The sequence below is a fragment of the Berghia stephanieae genome, chromosome 7 (assembly GCF_034508935.2).
Source record: "Berghia stephanieae isolate SIO BIC M18660-M18661 chromosome 7, UCSD_Bste_1.3, whole genome shotgun sequence".
NCBI classification, from domain to species: Eukaryota; Metazoa; Mollusca; class Gastropoda; order Nudibranchia; family Aeolidiidae; genus Berghia; species Berghia stephanieae.
In genome coordinates this window covers 40,618,246-40,638,245 of record NC_088366.1, presented here as the reverse complement: position 1 = coordinate 40,638,245, position 20,000 = coordinate 40,618,246, and the positions used below count along the sequence as shown (strand labels likewise).

Below are 20,000 nucleotides of genomic sequence, written 5' to 3'. Positions count from 1 at the left end.
TATTGATAAGGACTCCGCTTCTCTTATTCTTTTAGGAAGAGAGTGCCAGATGGAAGGTCCGACGTGGCTGAATGATCTGCCGCCGTAAAATGTATATTTATATTTATTTGAAACAGTTAGTTTTGTAGAATCTAGTGCAGAGCGTGAACTCTTCGTTGGCTTATAAGTTTCGAAAAATTCAGTACCATACAATGGTGCTTGATCATTAAGGCACTTATAGCACAATACTGCTAATTTGAATTCGATTCTCACTTTAACTGGTAACCAATGCAGCTCATACAAAAGTGGCAACGAGTAGGATGTTCTCTTTTTTCTTAAAATCAATTTAGCAGCCGCACTCTGGATACTTTGCAGGCGTGATATTTTATAGTTGCTTACATTCGAGATTAACGAGTTACAGCAATCTATTTTAGATAGTAAGAAAGATGTTATTAGTTTGCATGTTACTTCTCTTGTTAGGAAATATCCAACGGACGCAATTCTTTTTAAGCTACTACTATAATAAAAACAAATTTATAAATAGGTAAATAAATGACTATATGAGTAATTAAATAAATTTATGAAGAAATGAATTAACAAATGAATAAATGCAATAATTGATAAATTATTGAAAATAAAGGAATAATGTAATAAACAAAGCCTTCAAAAATAAAATAACGATAAATATTGAATTGTTAGCTTCAATTTATTAGACGAAGACAGATAGGTAGTAGATTGAAGCTTACAATTCAATACTTATCGTTATTTTTTTCCGTCGAGCTTCAAACAGCAACATTTTCATTAAATAAGCCTACCAACTTTAAACCTTTTTAAAACCATCTTAGGTATACTTTTACATCTCCGAAATCAAAATATTTAAAATAATTAGTTAGATAAATACTGAATATCATATTACAATTGACAACTATGCACTGAATTCACGTGGTGTTTTTTTCTTTTGCGGGGTCCTACTTATTGCCGTCCGGAGCCGTCCGGATCCGTCCGGAGGCTTAGGGAAGCCGTCCGGAGGTCATCTAAAGCATTCTCAAGCCATCCGGAGGCCCTCAGAGCTGTACGAAGCTTTCCAGAAGCCGTCCGAAAGGGAGGCCTTCCGAGAGCTCATCGCGCTGGCATTTCTTCACAATTTGTATTTTCATCGCGGATCTTTTGTCATGCTTTTATTTATTCAATTTGTCAATATATAGTAGCATTTTAAAAACTATATAACAAACCTTGAAACAGGTTGGTACAAAAGTTACATGTAAACGTTGCTACGCAATAGTTCGGTACCAAATGTTACGCTCACTGAGCTTGGTTTGAAATGTCAAAATCAGTAATTCGAACAAAGATTACCACTTTGTACAAAGTTGCTCTACTGGGGTGGTCACGTGAACTCTTGGACTTGGATCGGAATATGTGTGACGGCAGAAGAATCGCTTTTTGAAGTTGATTCCAGAGACAAACGAATGTTGTGCTATTGACGTCGAGTTGAACGTTTCAATGAACAAACCATCATTGAAGCAACAAATCAAGGAAATGGATCTGTAATGGTTAGGGGAGTGATACTCGGTGGTAAAGAATTGAGCTAATAGGCATCAATAATCTATGCATCAGCGATATTATTGAACCAATGGTCATCCCGTTTATTTGAAATCAGAGTAATCAAATTGTAATTTTTCACAAGTGTAAGGGTGATGAACCGGTGACCACCTGTGTCAACTGACAAGAATCCAATTGAGCATAATATTAATGTGTGGGCTCTTATGAAAGGAAACTAATAAAAATAAACAAGAAAGCTGTATAAAAAAACATTCGACATACTAAACATGTTTGAATGATATACCAGCAGAAACAGTCCATCTGCCGACATCATCAATTAATTGGGCAAAGAGTTGTGGCATTGATCAATTCTAGCAGTGGACATACAAAATATTGAAGTGCGTCATGTGTGCTGAGTTCAATTTTGTGCTCGCTTTTGCAAAATCGATTTTTTAATGATTGGCTTTAAATATCAGCAACTTTTCAACAGTTTACACAAATTCAATAGATTATACATCAAAAGAAATTTGCCTAGTTTTCAAATATGTATATGCCATTGTGTTTATTCCAACCAGTATCGAACAATTAGCGGAAACAACCTGTCTATATATATATATATATATATATATATATATATATATATATATATATATATATATATATATATATAATATAATGACGTATTAACTAGTGACAGTAAATTAAATAGATATTATCATTCTACAGGTTTGGGAGTTTCCATGAATCTACTCAGCATCCTTTGTAGTTTTTACTATTCAATGATTTTGGGATGGGCACTCATCTACCTGGTCAACTCATTCAAGTCGCCTCTCCCCTGGACTCAGTGTGGTCAGTCCTGGAACACTCCAAAATGTATCACTCCTAACGGGACCAGTCAAGACGTTGCAGGTAATGAAACATTCTCCATTGGAGAGATTCTCCTGGATGTCGTCAACACGACGAGTTCAAGACGCGGAGATGATGCTTATGTGACCGAGCCTGACCTGGGAAATTCTTCAATTTTGTTAAAGAACTCGACACAAAATACATTGATTAACCAGACTGTAACATCAACTGAAGAATTTTGGCTGTAAGTTGATATGCCCAAATGCTATTTTTTCTTGTAACTGATTGCCCGAGTTATATTATTACACGATTGTTAATTCCATAAGCATCATAAAACGCGATCAGCAAAACGTGAAAATAATAAATGTCACAATTGTATGTTTTAGTGATTGTCTTTGTGATTGTGTATGTATGTTTGTGTATGTGTGTGCGCGAGCGCCTTCTTTTTTAATTCCTATTTTGATCAGAGCGAAACTGTATCCTATCATAATCATATCCTTCTTCTTCTTCGTTTACTTGCAGTCCATCTTTGGTGTACTATCGCAAGTTACACATAAGCAATATTCAACATAACATAGTTATACAATGTATTTTGTAAAAAAAATTTTATTGGGTTTTTTTTTTTGTTATTAGCGAATTTCAGGTTTGAATAACTCGAACGCTTTGTAAGATTTCATCAAACAGATTTTTGGTCATGTGTCCAGAATATATTGAAGTTTTGATTGATATAAGGTTTAACACTGTGCGCCCTCTGGTAGCTGAGTTATGACGTCATCGATATAAAATTTTGACATTAGTCTATTGCCAAGCTTTAATTTGAGGTATAATGCATGGTATTGATTCAATTTGTTTTAAAGTAATAAGAAGAGTTCCATTACTTTTCGACTCATCCCTCGTATATACGTTACCCTTAAAAGTCCGATCAGACTGGACACAGGTGTGGCGTAAAACGTTTTGAAATGTTTTAAGATTCATTCTGGTATCGTCTTAAATGATTGGTACACCCGAATTTTTGAAATCTCACTTGGAATCACCTTTTTTTAAATGACATGCAGACAAATTCAACGATAATTCCATGAAGACGATCGCTCTCGACCTTCCCACTCGTTGAATATCATCGATGTCCGAATCAGAAATATTAACATCAAGTTTGATTCTTGAGAATGTTAACTACTTGATGCAGCCAGGCATCTGGGTTTTTTTTTAATGATGCGCACGAATACCAAAAAATATAAATATATTTTTTTCTGTTAAATTGTTCATATTCATTATTGATATTTTGAAATTTGCTTATTTCGTTTACTATAACTAAGTTGTCATTGCAGGTCTGTAAGTCAGTTATTTAATTTTCAGCATTTATTACTTATGTTTTAAGAATAGCGTTTTCCTCTGGTAATGATTCCAGTACACTTTCTACTTCTTTCATTTCAAATAGAGCTGCTTTTCTCTTAAACTGTAACCTTCGTTAAATTATAGCCTGATATTAATTAGGACTTGTCTTTTGGCGTCATTTATACGTCAATGTGCCTCCTTGTTAGCTGTCGTTAGTAGTGCTCTTAAAGAAACAAATGATCGCATTTGTTCAACTATTGAATACATCTCACGCTTTATTTTGTTGTCGTGGACTTGTCTTTTGACGTAATATTTTTGGTCGGTGTCAGGCTATCATACGCTTGACGCATAAGACGAGCGGAGACATCTTAACGATACTTATGAATGTAGATAAAGATAATGAGAGCAAATCTAACTCATGAAAAAGGGAACAACACAAAACAAATGACGTTTCGGCCTTTGGTGTTTTTCAAGTAAACACAATATTTATATTTATATATATATATATATATATATATATATATATATATATATATATATATATATATATATATATATATATATATATATATATATCGGTTCCATCAAGGTATAAAGAGGAACGTAAAAGAATCTTCAAAATCATCTTATTAAGAAATTATCGGAAAGGATCACTACATGCATTTACTATTTCTATATAACTACTTAACACTTCTGTTAAAGAGAGTAGTAGTTCAAAGCAGTATTTAAAACACATAACTATGCTCTCTCTCTCTCTCTCTCTCTCTCTCTCTCTCTCTCTCATTCTCTCTCTCATTCTCTCTCTCTCTCATTCTCTCTCTCTCATTCTCTCTCTCTCTCGCTCTCTCAATATATATATGTATATGTATACATATATATATATATATATATATATATATAGTATATACACACACATATATATATATATAGTATATACATACATAAATATATATATGCATATATATATACATATATATATATTATATTATATATATATATATATATATATATATATATATATATATATATATATATATATATATAAAATTTTCTGACTCTCGTAGACATAATGTACTGGAATTGTCATCGGGTCTAGAGGACATGGATGGAATCCCCTGGCATACGGCAGTTGGACTTTTTGTCGCCAACGCTCTTGTTTTGATTGGCATTGTCAAAGGCATCAAAACAAGCGGAAAGGTAAATACAAGGGAAGGTCGTTCTTATGGCCATGTCTAGGAGTTTAGGGGTTAAATAGCAATGGAAAGAAACATACACTTCTCAGTCGGATATTGTTGTCACGTCTATGTAGGAGGATGGCAAGAAAGGAGATAGGTATAGATAGGAGTCAAATAGTTTTCCCCATAGACAGCGTCGGGTGCTGCTTTTATTCCCTTTTATTGTTGGTTAAAAAGCTCCTGACACTTGACTGATAGTAACAGAATGTTTTAGGTTTAAAGAAATAAGTAATAGTGTAGTGGTAGAGTATTGGCACGTTGTATAGGGATAGGTAGGTTCGGAAGGTAAGTATTAATCCCCGTTAAAGAAAAGGGATTTTTAGATAAATTAACAGAATTGCCTCAACAATAACAAATTAACACATAATTTGCCAAGGAAAAATAGTGCAGGTTTTAATTAATTAATGTATTCTATGGGTATTAATCTTCATCCGGTATCACAAAACTATTCGTTGAAGGTTTTCCGTTATAGCAGACAGTAGCCTTTCTGGTCAGTAGTCTGTGATCTGTTGCGTGGTGGGCCGTTCGGCTTGGTCCCTCACAGGATGTTGGCTGTCATTACCCCGATTCATACTGGGTCATTCAACACTGAAGGTTCGTTCATACCCGATCTGTAAAAATACCGGAGCAAATCTTTGACTAGGTTGCAACATTTTAATATTCAATGAATAGTGGGTTCGTGAAGGATTTCAATTAATACCCTTGACATCACCACTATCCACATGGGTTAATCCGTAATCAATGGGACGAGTTAGTGGGATGGGAAAGATGTGCATCAATTAGAACATAATAATCATTGCACATAAATACTAAAATAGAACTATGGTGTGTTTGCGATAGCACATTAGTAAATGTACTTTGCAAGATAACTCATTCATTTTGAAGGCATAATATTATATATACATTACTATAATACATATATAAATAAATAAATGTGTATATATATATATATATATATATATATATATATATATATATATATATATATATATATAAAGATAGTGAATGAATATTTTTATAGGAAACATGAGTATCAATAATGAGTTATTGATTCCTGTTATTTTCTGGTTGTCTACTTACTGCCAGGCGAAAACACAATGTTAATTATCACTCCTACACACTAGTTTAATTGCATTTATTAATGGTAACACAATGTAAATCTATCATCACTGACCCTCGTGCGCACAAGTTTCTAGCTATGTAGGATTTTCGAGCCTTTGGGGTTTATGATAAACACTAGTGAACAGGGACCGTAGTAAATGTTATGCTGACAATTTGACAACGGGGTGATACATTAAAAGGCCGGAGAAATAAAGCAAATCATCCACTTGCCTTTGACCTCTCTAGAGTGACTAAAAAGGGGACATTTAGGACTTGCCAACTTTACACATTTTTATAATGTTTTGTTACTCAGAATCATGATATTTTACGTTATAATTTTACGGTTAAGCCAGAAAGATCAATAATACAAATAATTATGCATGACAACCATATATATAAGTCTGGAAATAGTATAGCTCATAAACCGGTACATAACAAGTGATTCATTGTTAAGTGGGGTCTATGGCTCATACATATTTAATGCTGTTATAATGATAATGTTTATTTGTTCCAAATACTGCTAGAGTCTTAAGTGGGAATTTTATGGGACAAACTGAATGATCATGGAAATGCGGTCAAAACCAATATATATATATATATATATATATATATATATATATATATATATATATATATATATATATATATATATATATAAATCTAACAAAGGCAGCTCAATAATGTGCTGTCGTTGAATAATAACAAACAAACGGAGTGTGCCGGCCATTCTCAGAGCTAACAAAGAAAGAGGTGGGAGTGCGAGGACAAATTGTCACAGACATAATCTCCCCCTATAAAATTGAGTTTTAGAGTAGGAATTTTAGTCAATTCTATGACATCTAAACTTTAAAATCGCCACTAAAACACATTACTCGTGTGGCTTTGTGCTTTAGTGATATGGCACTGGGCTTGTCAAGCCTAAAATGAGTACTTGGCAACAGAGCTGTCTGTATCGAGAGAAAAATTACAATAGCGCCTTACAAGTGTCATTTTTGGTTTACATGTTGAGTATTGCCTAAGATTCCTTTTAAAGTTTTAGTGGTACTGGGCTGATGGAAGCTGTGGACTGTAAAAAAGTAATAAACATACATGAATAAAACAGCTTCAAAAAAGAACAAAATACCAAACACTCATTAGTTACATATCGAACGCTTATCTTATGTTTACTTTCCAAGATATTTTTTACAGAGAGGACCTACAGAATATCTCTGTCGTCTGGAATTTAGTAACGTATTTATGTCTTTATTATTTTTTGTTATTGGCTGAAGAAGGGTTTTGAGTCCGAAACGTTCCTTATGTGGTATGTTGTTCTTTTTTGAAGCTGTTATATTCATTTATGTTTATTACTTTATAACGATTTATAAAAGCAAGGGTAAGTGAGGCCCTCCAAACGCTCCTCGTGCTAAGAGAAGCAACCCAAATATTCCTCAACTTACCCTAAGAAAAAAATAGAATCTAGTACTTTTAACTAACCCTAATAGGAAAAAGAAACACCCTAGCTCCTTCACTTAGACTTATAACTAACCCTAATAGAGAAATAAAATCCTCCGACCTTTCACAAATCCATCAAAGGTTTGTTCTAGTGTTTTTAAATTGCCTCTATATGATGACAAATTGAATAAATAAATGCCTGACAAAAGGTCCACGGTGAAAATACAAATTGAAAGAAATGCTAGACCGAGGAGCTTTCGGAAGGCCTCCCAAGGGTAATATTCAGATGAAGAACTAATTTTTAAATTATTAAACCCTTGTCCTCCTGACCTACTCATTGCTTATCTGGTCTTGCCAATGTTTCTGTGCCACCACAAATGTGTTTGCAAGTCATGACGGATGTTTGCCATTCTGACTCGTGTGTTTCAGGTGGTATACGTGACAGCCACTTTGCCCTACCTTCTGTTGACAGTCATTTTAATCCTGGGCATCACCCTGCCTGGATCTGCTGATGGCGTCCTGTACTATATCAATCCTGACTTCAGGTATGTTATGGAATTTGTTACCACCTTTATTGTCATACATTCACAAACAGCTTTGATCAGAATTTTTAAAATATCGATCAATTCAGATGACCCTCAACTTGAACATTCTAAAATTCGATGCTTGAGAAAATATTAAATAACTTGAAGGCTTATTTTAATTAGATATTTTTACAAAAGATTTCGGACCAAAATGAGGAGGAGAGATAGATAGTCTTTTTTCTACAATTTGTGAGACTGTAACGTATATATATATATATATATATATATATATATATATATATATATATATATATATATATATATATATATATATATATATATATATATATATATATATGAAAAACAAATTGATAATATGCAACTCGATTTCCCAAATTTTGTCCGAATTCAATCAAAAGTCTTTGTTTCTCTATTCTGGTTATGCAGAATACAAAAACATTATTTTTCACTAATATATATTTACTAAAGCGTTACAGTGCCTTTTCCTGAACTTAGTAAAAGTTCTTGTATGTTAATAAACTACATTATAATATATCCTCTGATCCATTGAAAATCTGTAGTAAACTTATGAGTTATGAACCGTGGATGGAGGCCTGTATACAAGTCTTCTATTCTCTGGGTGCCGGCTGGGGCGCTATTTTAACCATGGCAAGCTACAACAAATTCCAAAACAATTGCATGAGGTGAGTTATTTACTAAAACCATAATGTATTATCACAACTTTGAAATCCCAATTGTAGTCCATTCCAAGTCCCGTGCGCACGGAATATCGCAAATTCCACCAAAATTACTGCATGCGGGCTTATCTAATATTTTAAGTGACATTATGAAGGTTGAATACCGATAGTGATAGACCAGTTTCTCACTATGCCGAATTTCTTTTCATCTTTTCGTCGTCTGCGATAAAATATGGCTAAAACTTCAAAATGTTTACAGTAATGGTGTATTGATTCTGTTTCCCGTGAGGAAAATATTCACAACAAAATTGCATTCAGTGACGTAGCTTAGCAAACATTTTGGGTTGTTTGAAGTAGTATAACAATTGATATCATTTAAATAGTACTAAATTTGCTGTAACAATGTTGAAAAAATGTCATAGCGTTATAAGTTATCTCTTCCCTGGTGGACAACAGATATGTAATATACTGGACGACACAAGCAGCCGGTAATTATGTTAAAATAGCAGGGAGGTCCTCCATGGAGCACGTACATATTTGTCATTCTTGAATTATGTTCGCTTAGGAGGGGGGTGGTCGCATGAATGTTAGTCATTGAATCTAAACTTCTTTAACACCGAATTCCATGTAATTTTTGTACAATATTCCCTTTTAAAGGAAACTCCGTTTTCAAATACAAGAGATACATAATCAAAATGACATAATCATAACTTTGTCCTATGCACTGTGAGTTCCTGGTTGTGGGCAATCTATTAATAGTACTGCTATTCGCTGCAACTCATTTTAAAAAAAAGAATTCCGCGCTTTGCCTCACTTGAGAAATACTTGAAACTTTTCCTCATTGTAACAAATTTGCATGTTTAATCCATATTGTTATCATTTTTTGTTTGTTTGTTTGTTTTTTGTTGTTTTTTGGGGTTTTTTTTTTTTTGTTTTTTTAGAAATCAAAACAGGCAGCTATGCCTCTGGTTTTCAACTATCAAAATGAAACACTTGTTGATTCTGAACCCAGGGTGGCAATGTTAACGAGTAGTGAACATGAATCTCGTGAAAAGTAAACCCCTGGTCAAGACTGTGGAGGGTTCAGTGTACGTTTTCACAGAATAATTCACTGTTTGAATACTATTATTGTAAACCATCAAAATGTTCACTCATCCCAGACCATTCGTTTTTAATATACCGTAAAGAAGAAAATTCCCTCTATAGCTTTTCGCACAATAATTCAATTATTGACAGGACTGTGTTCATAGCCACGTGTACTCACATATAAATCCGATGACCCACAAGATACTGACCATAACACAAAACAAAATTGGTTTCCAGAAGTAATATGTGCTAGTAGATCTAGACTGAATAAGTTTAATTATAATATTTCTGGCTTTATTAACATTATTTGTGTTAAATTGGTCTAATGTGTTTTGTAATACGCTAATAAATAATAACGTGAAGTCGAATGTAAGCTTCAATTTAATTACAAAAACAGATCAAATGAACGTTTCGGGTTTCCCCTTTATCAACAAAACAGGATGAATGAAACACCACAGATGAATGAGATGATGTGGTAGTGGCGTATAAATAAATGAATAAACAAAACATTGGTTGGCAGGAAATAGTATGCTCCTTTGTAGGGATGCACGAATTAAAATAGAATACTAGATATTTCTAAAAAGTGTGCAATTAATTAAGTGAAAAGAGGGGAGGCGGGGAGGAACTGTGTAATGCAGTTTAGAAAGCAAAATATAAAATATTGTTGGAAAATAAATATAATGGAATTGAAAATAAATATAAAAAATATAAAAAATAATAATAATAAATAAGGGATGTCGGTATAAGTATAATCATTAGTGGGAGCAGCAGTAGCAGAAGGAACAGTAAGCACTTTTATTATTATTTTTATTATAATATATATATTGTTATTATTATTATTATTATTATTATTATTATTATTATTATTATTATTATTATTATTATTATTATCATTATTATTATTATTATTATTATTATTATTATTATTATTATTATTATTATTATTATTATATTATTTAAGTAGTAGTAGCAGCAGCAGCAGCAGCAGCAGCAGTAGTAGTAGTAGTAGTAGTAGTAGTAGTAGTAGTAGTAGTAGTAGTAGTAGTAGTAGTAGTAGTAGTAGTAGTAATAGTAGTAGTGGTAGTAGTAGTTGTAGTCAAAGTTGTAATGATACTGATATATAATAAAAGAAAATGACGCTGGATGGTCGGGGGGGGGGGGAGGGCAAGAGACAAAGGTAGTAAGTATAATATTTAAATTAGGTCCAGTCTCGAGTTCATGCCGTGAGGTTAAAGGGTGTTCGGTTTTAGTATCAGTTCTGCCTCCCTATATTTTCTATGTTGTTTAGTGGTGAGACAGAACTGAAGGACGGCAACTTGGATGTCATGCAATCCTCGGTGACTGGACCCATTGAAGTGGTGGGCGACAGGTTTGTCCTCGTCGTTTTCAATAGACCGCAGATGTTGTCCAAACCTGTCGCTTATTGGCAGTTTCTCCCACGTATGTCTTGTGGCAACGTTTGCAGATAATAGCGTAAATTAGGTTACGATCCTTGCAGGTGAATGAGTGTCGGATGTACCACACTTTATCCAGGAATTTGATTGAATTTTACACGAATAAGTGTGGGCATGTCCTGCATCTGCAACGTCCACAAGGCTCTGTCTTACGTTGATTACCAGCCATATCCATCGTCAAGCGGCTCCTAACTAATAATAATTACGGTCGTTTACTGAAGATTTAAAATACAGAACATATTTTCACGATTAACAAAGCTAAATACAATTTTGTTACCCAATATCGCTCTGTAAGATGAGTTGTGTTAATAATAAAAAAAAAGAATTCAATTCACTCTTACTAAAGGCAACGGTTAAACTGTTGAAAATAATAATTTGCCCTTTTTTCATCTGTCAAAACACTTTTTCTATCATTTTGACAAGAAATATTTTACCTCAAATATCAATGAACTCAAATGACAAATTAAATCAATCAAAGAGGCATCAAAAACAATAAACCATCCTCTTGATGGAGTAGAAAGAATTTATAGAAAAGCAATAGAAAGGAAAGCATTCTCAATTACCAACAATAAAAAACATATTTTATACCATGAATTTAGTCTTTTACCATCTGCGAGAAGGTTTTGTCAGATTAAATGTAGAACTAAGTATAAATCAACGTTCGTTCCATCAGCAATAAAAATTGTGAATATTTCATATGGTACAGAAAAACCAAGCATTGATTCGTTGACTGATTGACTGATTCATTTATTTAATGTTAAATTAATTGACCAATTGATAATGATGATAATATTTGGTGTCGAGTTGCCACAAATGTAATTATATGAAAATGAAATGAGTATGTTTATGTTGTGAATATCGCACGCGTGAAAGATAGAGAGGAAGAGAGAGAGAGAGAGAGAGAGAGAGAGAGAGAGAGAGAGAGAGAGAGAGAGAGAGAGAGAGAAAATAAGTAGGAGTGAAATATCTGTTCAATGTTATAGTTATCATATAACGTTATAACAAGTGTAACTAAATGACAAATTGCCATATTTATGGACAATAAAGATCTATTATTATTATTATTATTATTATTATTATTATTATTATTATTATTATTATTATTATTATATTATTATTATATATTATTATTATTATTATTATTATTATTATTATTATTATTATTATTATTATTATTATTATTATTATTATTATTATTATTATTATATTAAACTTTTATTATATTTCTACACTTCAAAAATGTTTCAGGTTAAGAAATTTGGACTGGTTGAGGTTCATCTATAATGAATATTTGAAGTAAAAAAAATTCTGGCCACGTGACAAACAGGTGTTCTTGTATTAATTGGAAATGACATTTGTTTTTCTTTCTATCTTGTATTTTTCTTTCCTACTTTCTGCTCTTAATCAAATTTTCGTCATCGCATTTTATGAAGTCTACATTAGTGACAATAAATAGTTTGTGTTAAGGTCCTTGGTTTCAAACCATTTTTACTTGCTGCCAAAAGAATGAAGGCACCCAGACCTACAAAAGTTGTCTGATTAATGCCTGTGCTGTTGCATTACCTCGTTTATTTTTCAAATTGGGTGGGTCTTCATTATCCTTGCCCGTTCATATTCCTTAGGACACTATTTTATGGACCACAACTCTATCATCGAGATTTCATCTGTAATTTACTTGTTTTCGTTTTTTTATATTTTCAAATCAGCTGATTAACCCAATCTCAATCTGACTGAGTGTTTTCCTAGATCCTACATTTCCAAACTTTTAAAAATCACGGTTCTTTTAAGTTAGTCTGCAATGTATCTTATGGGTCTTAATTATGTTCTAAAGCTTGATTCATGAGCTAAGTTTTTCCATGAGAAGTTCTTAATTTTACAATACAAATTTTCACATTAAAATTTCTCACAGATTCATTCGTAACTTTTTTTTTTCACTCACAAGCTGATTTCGCAGCCTTTTCCGTTTCCTTGATTATTCTGATAAAACATGTGGATTTAATTTGGTCAGAAAACTTTCATTTGAAATCTCAATTGGTTAAAATGACCGCAAACCTTGTAAAACAATCGAAACCTGATAGGATTTGAGATGTTTTGGAAAGTTGCCATCAATATAACTAGAATAAAAAGTATTCGAGTCGAGCGAAATAAAAGGTTTTGTTAGTTTACGACAATTCTGTTAATCAATAATCCAATTATGTCCAATTACCACTCCAACAATGTCCAGTGTTTTATTTTTTTTATTTTTTTTTTATTTTTTTTTTTTGATTTGCCGATTTTATTTTAAAGCCGACACATTGTCTTAATTGTTTGGGTTTGTTGATTATGAATTTGCTTTTGTGACTTTGATGTTGTTATTATTGTTCACTTCGTTAATAAATCATTGAGATTGAAGACAGTTGATTAACAAATGAAGTGTTTTATTTCTAGACATCTCGTGCCATAGCTTCAGAACAGATAAAAGACAACCGAACACTTGGGTTGTAGTTTAAGCAGTCTAAATAACAATTCGTAATAGTGGAATTAACTATTCACATTGTCAACATCCCCTTTTGTTTAGATAAAATGGTAATTATTAACAAAACCTTAATTCATGTGATAACATTTCCTAATATTCTGCGTCATGGTGAGAATACAAAATTAAATAATCTAACATATTAAAATTTCTAGAATTGCTTTCTTCCATTACCATTACATTCAAATTTTAGAAAACGTTTCTAATCTATCAACTTAACAACAACAACAAAATTATTTACAACCATGAGTCTTTTTGGTGTGCATGACACATGATTAATTATAATTTGTTGACAAATTAAAATAACAATCACTCTAAGTTATTCAAATAATCTGTCTTGGTCTTCTCTTGATCTGGGCCTGGTAACTGACTTACTTGACTTAGATGCCTTTCGCGTCTCGACCGAAAGATCGGGTCGCCTTGGCTGTTTCCAGTATTTCCTGTGTGAGGTGTCTCCAATATTGCCGGTCCTCTGCTAGGGTTCTCAGATTTTCAAGGTCCCCTGCCGTTATGAGACTAATGCTTTGTCCAAGTGTTGTGAGGTTTTTGTTTAGGATCACATGGAGTGTTGTGATCGGTCTTCCTCTGAAAAGGTTCCCGTGTTTTTGGAAGTATCCCGACATGGCTTGGTTAGCTGGTATGTTTTTGTCCCTGCGTAGTGTGTGACCGAAAAGTTGCCATCGTTGTTGTAAAATGTCAAGGGAGATTGGGCCTGGTAATCCGTTCGAAATAGACCCTGGAGTGTAAGTGTTTCTACTGTGCATCTAAACACAGGTCATGATTCTTCTAGTGAGTCTGCGATTTGTGACTAGTGTTAGTATAGGCATGTCTGCAATGTTTGTCTGTTCAGCCGCTAAAACAAAGTTAGCCTAGTGCTACACATTCCTAACAAAGGCCATGATTTCAGATCAGTGATGCATGATCTGTGTATAACGAAGATTGAGTACTTATCTGTATTTTGGATTTGGCTTTATTTTGCGGCCATATCTAGTAACGTAACTGTTTGTCTGCGAGGTGTCTGTGCTAATACGAGTATTCTCAGATTGTGCATGGTCTGAGGTTTGCGCTGATGTCGAAACTGGCGTTGACGTCGAAACCGGAGTTGCAGGAGTCCCAGCGTCGTCGCAACATTCGTCGTTGTTGACGTTACGTTGTTCGAAAGGTGTTGTCTTTGGTCGTAAGTGTACCCTATTACATCGGTAAGTACCTCCATTTTCTCCTTCGACGGAGTACGATCGTTGTTTTAATTGGTCTCTGACGATACCAGGATGCCATTTGGTACTCTCTGGGTTTTGATACCATACTGGTTGGTCAGTGTCGAGTTGGGTCATGTCTCGTGTTTGTCTGTCGTAATTGTTCTTCACGATTCTATCTCGTTTGTGCGGTGTGTCATATCGTTTTTGAGGTTTGGAGAATTTTGGTATGAGCGTTCGTGGTTCTGTTTGAAACAGCATTTCTGCAGGACTAAGACAATTTTGTCTTGGCGTATTTCTGAGCTCAAGAAGTGCTTCATATTGATCTCCTCCTTCTCTGGTTCAGCGCTCCATCATTTGTTTCACAATTTTCACTGCGGACTCTGCTTTCCCATTTGCCTGCTGGTGTCCTGGAGATGATGTCGCATGGTTTATGCCCCATCTCTTTGTGAACTCTTTAAATTCTCTTGACGTGTATTGAGCACCACAATCTGATATTAGTACTTTTGGTGATCCATATCTGCAGAAATTTGCTTTTAGTTTTGCAATCACAGTCTTTGCAGTTAGTGTTGGCAAATAATCTACTTCTATGAAGTTTGAATAGTAGTCGACCAGAACTACGTAGTCACGTCCTTGAATGTGAAAAAGATCTGTTCCTACTTTCTCCCAGCAATGATTTCCTCTTTCATGTTGTTGTAAGGATTCTTTTTGGTTGCTTCTCTTCGATTCTTGACATGCTTCACATGCATCTGCCATTTGCTTTATTTCTGCAGTCATCCCTGGCCAAAATACTGTACTTCTGGCTCTTCTTAGCATACTCTCAGTAGCCATGTGTGCTGAATGCAGTTTCTCTTTTATTTCATTTCTGAGACTTCTTGGTATAAGAACTCTCTCTCCTTTAACAATTACGCCATCCTCAATGCTGATGGTGTCTCTAAAATCAAAATACGGCCATATCTCAGTTGGCATGCTGTCCTTGTGTATTGACCATCCATTCACAATGACATGTTTGAGGACTTGTAGAGACCTGTCTTCCTGTGTTGCTATTTTAATTTTTTTCAGTATCTCGTCAGGCAGATATGCTTTTTCCTTTGGTTCTTCGCCGTTCTCTGTTGACGTGCAACTTATTGTTGCTCTTGACAGTGTGTCGGCTATGAGCAATGATGAACCTTTAGCCCATTTCAACTCGATATCCTACCGATTGCTTCTCATTAGGAGTCTTTGTAATCTCCGTGGCGCCTCGCTCAAAGGTTTTCTGATTATTGACTCTAGAGGTTTATGATCAGTAATGACGAATATCTTCCTACCATAGGTATATTGGTCAAATCTTTCTAAACCGAAAACGATTGCAATCATCTCTTTTTCTATCTGTGCCCATCGCTGTTCTGTTTCTGTCAATGTTCTGGAAGCAAACTCAATGGGTTGACCTTCTTGCATCAAAACAGTCCGTCCTTGCTGCTATCTACCTGCAGTTCTAATCCCTTGTTCTCATCATAATATTTCAGGACAGGAGTTTTGCTAATTGCTTCCTTTACTTTCTTAAATGATCTGTCACATTCTTCAGTCCATGAACAGTTCTGATCTTTCTTTGTCAGTTCTCTTAATGGCCTTAACATGTCTGATAATTTTGTGAGAAATCGGGCCAGGTACTGTACCATTCCACAAAATCGTTTGACATCATGCACGTCCCTTGGTGTAGGCATGTTAACTATCGCTTCAACTTTCTTTTGGTCGGGCTCTATTCCTTTGTCACTAATTCTATGGCCCATGAATGTGACTTCATCTTGTCGCTCTCTTGCCTTCTGGTCATTCAAGCGTATGTTCTTTTGTTGACATCTCTCTTTCAACTTTCCATAGTTGTGATCATGATTCCTCATCGCATCTTCTCTGGTTTCTCCACAACCGACTACTATGATATCATCTGCTACATTTATGGTTCCATCAAGACCTTCAAGTGCGCTAGACAGGTGCTTTGAGAAGATTTCGCTTGAAACATTCAAACCGAAAGGTAGTCTGGTCCATCTTAATCTACCCATTGGTGTTGTCATAGTCGTGAGGAAACTGGATTTTCTATCTAGTTTTATATGCCAGAACGCTTCCTTGACATCGAGTTTTGTCAATACTTTTGCATTCTGAAATTTAGATAACACGTCATCAAGCGTCAGTAGCTTGTGGTGTTCTCGCATGAGGGCGTCATTTAGTGGTCTGGGATCAATACATATTCTCAAATCTCCATTGGCTTTCTCAACCACTGCCATTTGGTTTACCCACTCTGTCGGCTCGTCAACTGGACAAAGAATATCCCTTTCAATAAGCCTGTTGAGCTCGGATTTCACTTTGTCTTGTAGTGCAAATGGCACTTTTCTGCACGGCAATCTTCTTGGTTGTTTGGTGGTGTCTACCTTGAGTCGGGCTTCACCTAAATCACCTAAATTGTCATTCGCAGTTACATTGGCAACATATTTGTCATCATTGAAAGTTATGAAATTCAGATCTTGTAGTGTTTTCAATCCTAATAGGCAACTGAATTCATTCTTTACCACTATGAATTTAACCTTGTGGTGTGATTTTGTCTTAGGGTTGATGACATCAAGTGTTGTTTCTCTTTTAGGTACTATTTTGCTTTTGTTCCACATCACTAGTCTCGTTTTCGTTGGAACCACTTGGTCACGTCTGACGTGTTGTTGACAGATATTGTTCACATCTGCGGCGGTATCAATTTTGAAACGAACTTTGTTGTCATTGATACTCAACACGCATGTCGACTGTTTGGTGTTGCCTGAATTTCCCATTGCCAACAGCCATTTGTCGTCATACTGTTCATCAGAGTCGTCATCTACTTGTACTGCATTAATTTTAGACCTACATTTTGCTTTAAAATGGTTCTTTAACTTGCACCTGGAACAAGATTTTCCCCAAGCTGGACATTTCTTTTTGTCATCAAAGTCATGTTTGAGCCCGCAGTATCTGCACTCATTTGCTGTTCTTTTGTTCTTAAAATTCCCTGTTCCTTGGGCGGCCCCTATTCTATCTATTCTCTGTTGGGAGGATCTTGCCTATGTCGGTTGCATTTCCTCTATCTGGGAAGCTGTTTGCTCATGGGCCTGGCAGGTTTCAATGGTCTTTTTCAGAGACAATTCTGTATCTTTGAGCAGCTTTTCTTTAAGGTGTTTCGGTGCACAAAATACAATCTTATCTCGGATCATCTTGTCCTTCTCCTCGAAATTGCATTGCTCAGCCTGAGCCTTTAATTCCGTGACGAATTTATCGAAAGGGTGATCGCATGGAATACTCCAAAATCTATACCTTTGGAGTACTTCATTGTTTCTCGGTAGATAGTACTTCTCTAGTTTATTCAGTACAGTATCTGGACTGTCCCTATCTTCTCCTTCTAGGAAGTCCATTTGATCAAATACTTCGATCGCATCCGAACCTGCGCAATGGAGTATTATAGCAGCTTGTGCCTTTGTTGACTTTGTCGATGCACCTGATGCTTCGAGGTAGATCTCCATCTGCCTTCTCCATTTTTTGAATTGGTCGGCTATGTTACCGTCATTCAATCTGAGTATATTCGGTAGTCTGAAATTAGCTTCTGCCATAGTAGTTCAGGTCTAAGGGATGCAATCGAGTAAAACTTCCACGATATCTCCCTTGCTCTACCAGCCGTCTGCGTCGAACGCCTGATCGTGACAAATCGTGCCACAATCCGGCTATATAGCAATTGTCATGTACCTACTTGGATTTAGATCATGTTTTCCGCTGCCGCCATGTTAACTTCGTTAATAAATCATTGAGATTGAAGACAGTTGATTAATAAATGAAGTGTTTTATTTCTAGACATCTCGTGCCATAGCTTCAGAACAGATAAAAGACAACCGAACACTTGGGTTGTAGTTTAAGCAGTCTAAATAACAATTCGTAATAGTGGAATTAACTATTCACATTGTCAACAATTATTGTGTGTGTTTGTCAGGCTCTTTGGAGCATGCATTCCAACTTTTTATTAGCAAATGCTGTCGAAGAATGTCTATTGATGATGTAAAAATCATAACTAGTTATCTAGTAGTTTTTGATAAACAACAGTCTGTTTAATAATGAAATGCACGTGTAAGTATGCCTTTCTATTTTCCAGAACCTTATTATCCATACAAATTTTGGAATTCTTTCGAAGATGTGTAGATAACAATAAGATTAAGCTGTCAATTCTAAAATATATTAGAAGAATATGTTAATATTATTACCTATGTAACATGACAGTATATCTGCCTTTGATCCATATATAGATACAGGTCCTTGAGGGTTGTACTCCTTCCGGTCAGCTAAGCAGACGTACTCCAAAATTGTGTTGTAAGGCGATAAAATGTGCTGTTATGATATTATTTAACTGTTTTGTAATTGTTTTATTGTTTTGAAATGCCATGAAAAGGTTTAATCAGTTCATGGCATTAATTACATTTTGTTGTTAAAGATCCATTTGAATTTGAAAATTAAACATTGCATGAATAATTTATAAAACTTTAATATATCATTACAGCTACCATAGTGAAGTTCAATATAAAACTAAGTTTTATACATTTCATAAACTAGGTGATTTTCGTTATTGTTTATCACCTTGAGGTAATGGCTTTTGCGAAAATGTAACGCAACCATTATAACTCTACCCTTCTCCATTAATGCTAACGAATAATGAAATCAAGTTTTCAATAATAAAGTATGGCTTCGGATTAACAAGTCTCTTATTTTAAAATGTCAAAATGCGAATCGATTGAGGGATAGGAAAAAATACTTCGACACTCTTGCGATTTGGAATTCAAAGATTGTTCCAAATGCACAATTGCTAGTTCATGCAGCGAATGTGAACACGTCCACATTCCAAAAAGAGCAAGAGTGTAAGAATTGTATATTATTTTTTTAGCGTACAAAAACAGTTGAGTAAAAAGAATTCAAGAACAATATTCATCCGCGACCGGATGTCAATCTGAATCACAATTCGTTTGTATTCGTGTAAGAATTATAACTTTGTTGTCATAAAAAATAGGAACAATTCACATATCCACAGAAATGTTCTTA

At 34.6% G+C, this 20,000-nt stretch overlaps 1 protein-coding gene across 1 annotated transcript in view; it reads left to right on the top strand.

Moving 5' to 3' along the window:
- LOC144977229 (sodium-dependent proline transporter-like) overlaps positions 1-20,000 on the top strand; it is a 59,332-nt gene that overhangs the window by 15,187 nt on the left and 24,145 nt on the right. The window contains exons 3-6 of the mRNA XM_078922228.1: positions 2,245-2,608; positions 4,761-4,893; positions 7,893-8,008; positions 8,569-8,691. Of these exons, the coding sequence (XP_078778354.1) occupies positions 2,245-2,608; positions 4,761-4,893; positions 7,893-8,008; positions 8,569-8,691 (736 nt within the window). The remainder of the gene's footprint in view (positions 1-2,244; positions 2,609-4,760; positions 4,894-7,892; positions 8,009-8,568; positions 8,692-20,000) is intronic.